The 4,663-nt window shown below is 32.6% G+C and overlaps 1 protein-coding gene across 3 annotated transcripts in view; it reads left to right on the top strand.

Annotated features, from left to right (window-relative positions):
• The window catches only part of LOC141339178 (phosphatidylinositol 4-phosphate 5-kinase type-1 gamma-like), a 35,246-nt gene extending 30,996 nt beyond the window's left edge, over positions 1–4,250 (top strand). For 2 of the 3 annotated variants that reach the window (XM_073844813.1, XM_073844812.1), the window contains 2 exons: positions 1,626–1,715; positions 1,832–4,250. In XM_073844813.1, the coding sequence (XP_073700914.1) occupies positions 1,626–1,715; positions 1,832–1,834 (93 nt within the window). In that variant the 3' untranslated portion in view covers positions 1,835–4,250. The remainder of the gene's footprint in view (positions 1–1,625; positions 1,716–1,831) is intronic. The other variant, XM_073844814.1, reaches the window with a different exon arrangement.
• The last annotated feature ends 413 nt before the right edge of the window (positions 4,251–4,663 follow it).

Below are 4,663 nucleotides of genomic sequence, written 5' to 3'. Positions count from 1 at the left end.
AAAGTTTTATCAAAAACAATGTCTCTGTGTAAAATAAAAATGCATATTATTAAATCTTTAACAAAAAGGCAAGAAAATACGAAAGAAAAAAACGAATTCAAAACTAAAATCAAGATCAAATTTGATTAAAAAAAATTATATATATGTGTGTGTGTGTGTGTGTGTGTGTGTGTGAAAATGCATAATAAAATTACTACATATTTAACAAATTAAAAATGTGAAAAAACCATTCAAAATATTAAGAACAAAAATTGCTTAAACGATGTAGTAAAATAACTAAGAACAAAATACAATTTTCTAAACAAATATGTGAGTGTGTATAAAAATGGCAAAAATGTGAAAAAAAAATGAAAAAAACAAAACAAAAAAAAACTCAAGATACAGTTTTTATTTAGAAAAAAGTGTAAAAATGCATAATAAAATTGCTACATATTCAACAAAAAAAAAAAAAAAAAAAAAAAAAATTATATATATATATATATATATATATATAATCTTTTTTTTTAAATAAAACTTTATTTTATATATTATGTGTGTGTGTGTGTGTGTGTGTGTGTGTGTGTGTGTGTGTGAGAGAGTAAAAATGCATAATAAAATTACTACATACTAGGAAATGTGAAAAAAAAATTCAAATTAAGAACAAAAATTGCTTAAAAAAACGATGTAGTAAAGTAACTAAGATCAAAATATAATTTTATAAAAATATATGAGTGTGTGAATAAAGTTAAAAATGCAGAATGAAATTATTAAATCTTTAACCAAAATTCAAGAAAATGACAAAAAAAAGGTATTCAATAAATTGTAGTAAAATAACTAAAATAAAATTAAAAATAAAATGTAAAAAAATTATACAAAATAATATGACAAAAATGCACAATAAAATTACTACATCTTTAACAAAGGTTTAAGAAAATATAAATAAAAAACTGAATACAAAATATTAAGAACAAAAATTTATTAAAAAACAATATCCCAAGTATACTACAATAACACTGGAAAAAGTTTAGCTTGTATTTTTAGTGTAATTTTCCCCTTTTAAAACTACTTTTGGAGTCAAACACAATTACACAATATTTCTAAGACAGGAAACTGGAAGTCACACAATCAGGCGACACATAAAATTAGCAAAATGACTCCATTATTACTTTACTAGCTGTTAACATGAACGCAAACTTGCTTGTTAACATTAAATATTTAAAAATATATATTTTTTTAATTAGATCAGTGTTCCTGGATCCAGCATAAAACGTGCCAAAACGGTTGTGCAGATCACTCCGCTGTGGCTACTCCTGATAAAAAAAAAAAAAAAAAAAGGAAGCAAGCTGAAAGAGAGAGAGAGATCAGTGTTCCTGGATCTTATAGTGCCAAGAAAAATTTATTTAAAGTCTAATTAAAACATACCAATTTCTACTACAATTGAAACAACCTTTCTAGTCTGCTGATGTAATGAAGGAAGCAAGCCCACATCCACGTTTATCAAACTACTACTTTCCCACCTGATCAACGCTCACAACAAATCTTTTACTAACTGCATTTCTGATATTCCTCACTCTGGTCTTCCTCTCTTTCTTCCTCTGTTGCCACCCTTTCTGGCGCCCTCTGCTGTCTGGCTTGTGTAAACGCAGCCTCCAGAAGACAAAAGCTGGGTATATTCTCCTCTGCACTTCGGCTCAGGGCCTAAAACCCTGCCAGAGGACGAAGGGGAGAGTGAAACAGTAAGTGCGCGCTGTGCTGTAGTCGCCTTGGGTTTGCAATTATTGACATTGACAGTCCATTGTTTATTTATTGCATATTACTTGCATTAAAATGTTATTTGAATGTGTCCCAACAGTAATCAGACCTCAGGAAAGAGGGGCAGCTACAAGGTTTGGACTCTTAGGACATCCTCATCACGTCCGGATGCTCTACTGGTCGGATTTTTTCAGATCTTAAAGGGATAGTTCAGCCAAAAATGATAATTACCCCATGATTAACTGGTGTCAAGCCATCCTAGGCGTATATGACTTACTTCTTTCAGACGAATGCAGTTGGAGTTATATTAAAAGATGCTCTGGCCCTTCCAAGCTTTCTAATGGCAGTGAATGGGTGTTGAGATTTTAAAGACCAAAAAAGTGCATAAATCCATCATAAAAAGTACTCCACACAGCTCCAGAAGGTTAATAAAGGCCTTCTAAAGCAAATTGATGCCTTTGTATAAAAAGAAATGTCCATATTTAAAATTGTATAAAACAACGTCCAGCTTTCGCTAACTGTCGTACGCACATTTACATTGTTTTGATTACAGAAAAGGAAAACCAGTCTCCTCTTGGATTATATCGAAATTTTCCATAGTTTTTCTTGACAAATCCTCATTTTGTACTTCTGATTCGTGATTGCCAGTTTCTTTTGCGTTTGTAACTTTTTACCTAAAGCTTACACTACAGCTACGTCAACCGCTGGAACACTCGAAAACTAGAGATTATGGTTTATAAAGTTTTAAATATGGATATGTTTCTTACACAAACACAGATTCACTTCAGAAGGCCTTTTTTGAAGGCTGCAGCCATGTGGAGCACGTTTTATGATGGATGGATGCACTTTTTTGGTCTTCAAAATCTCAACACCCATTCACTGCCATTATAAAGCTCGAAAGAGGCAGGACATTTTTGAATATAACTCCGACTGTATTTATCTGAAAGACGAAAGTCATACACCTAAGATGGCTTGAAGGTGAGTAAATAAGGTAATTTTCTTTTTTGGCTTAACTGTACCTTTAAATATCATTTTCATCGTCCTTTCACCCATTCCATGAACAACACCAAGCAAGTAGTAATACAAATGTCCACTTATTTATGAGAAATAATGAAAATATTTATGTTTAATTATTTTTTTGATTGTTTTGGTTTTCATTCATGTCTTATTTACAAACTGTGAAAGTGTTTTCTGATTTTTATTTGATTTTATTTTTTAGGGGACTTGTGTATGTGTGTGTGTGTGTGTGTGTGTGTATATATATATATATATATACACACACACACACACACACACATACGGTTTGCTTTATTTTATTGGTTTGTCAGAAAAATTAAGCCAGCAATAGTGTTTAATGTTTCAGATTTATGAAAGTGCAACAAGTGGCTGTTTGATGTCTGAAATTTGGCAGTAACCAAAGTCCCATGTTTTTATTTTTTTTTATTTCAATGTAAAAATTAGGACTGAAGATGGATGTGGGATGTTAAAGGATGACATTTTCCGCATCACCTCATGTTTATATTCCTGTTTTGGCTCATTTACACACTCTGCTATCCAAAAAGTTTGAATTTCGAATTTGTTCCACAGATTTTCCCGCCAAAATCAGTACACACAGTCATGAGGGCCTGGTTATTAAGAGACAAGATGGGACCAAACTTATTATGTGGGAGGCCAAATGTGTAAAAGTTGTAACCCTAATCACAATCATTTAAGTTAAAATGTATTGTAAATCCACATGTATAGAATTTGTGTGCGTGCCTATGCATTGAGCGTGTTTGTGGTTTTGAGTAAGCGAGTGTCTCATTTTACAACAGAAGTGTGCGACACTGATTCTTCTGATGTGCAGTGGCCAGTTGCTATTGATATTGCTGTTGTATCTAAAATAAAACGACTACTGCAGCAATACATTTGTAAAGAGTAGCACACACATGTTTTGGTTGCCTTAATTATTCTTTGCTAACCTAAATCCTATTGTAGTTATAAACTCTTCACTGATTCAGTCTTTCTTTTTGGTTCACCAATGATAGTGTCTTAGAGAAATTTGTACATAGGTCTTTAAATACATATAAAAATCTATTTTAAATGTTGGTTTTCTTTTGTATTTTATTTGGCACAAGTGGCTTGCAAAAGGTGTCCAGTAGGTCCACACGAACCCACCCATTCTTCCAGCGTCGAGGACGTTTTCGGGTGTGCTGAGTCTAGGATGTTTTATTTGTATCATATGTGTACACTTTACGGTTTACGGATTGTAAAGTCTACTCTATACGGTCAAAGACATACAACTGTATCAATCGCTTACTCTTCCAACAGTTGAGCTGTGTTTGTGTGTGTGTGTATGTGAGTGTGTGTGTGATCAAAAAAAGCTGTGTGCCCCCCTAAATAGCAAAAGAGCATGATGAAATGTGTCTATTTACATTGATGTACAGCATAGACATTTATCTCCACGGAAAGACCACAACCAATGGACCGATGTGTGTACATTTGTTCAGACCCTTAATAAATACAACTCTTGAACTTGACTCATGATTTTTATTATTATTATTATTTGTTCTTGTGAGATATGAATAAAAATAAATATATCCACCCTATTACTTACAGTTCATTAGCTACAATAACGGGAAGAATAACGTGCAGTAAATGGTAAAACTGTTTGCAGTACAAACCAATGTGTTCATAATTAAGATAATACGTTAAAATAATATGGTAGCAAAACAAGCTATTTTGTACAAATAAACATAGCTGGACGCGATGAGACTGGAAGCCTCACACATTAAATATACAAACAGTGCTATGTTAATGTACTTGGAGATTTGAAAACTGCTGCTTTTGAATGTTAGCAATAGCATGACATATCCAGCTTCATATCTATGGGTTTTCATAGACGGTAGGTTTGTTCGATAGCTCATGCAGTATGGAGATGTACTTGAGAGGA

The sequence above is a fragment of the Garra rufa genome, chromosome 7 (genome assembly GCF_049309525.1).
Source record: "Garra rufa chromosome 7, GarRuf1.0, whole genome shotgun sequence".
NCBI lineage: Eukaryota > Metazoa > Chordata > Actinopteri > Cypriniformes > Cyprinidae > Garra > Garra rufa.
Note: the sequence above shows the minus strand (reverse complement) of the source record. Positions and strands in the feature narration are given on the sequence as shown.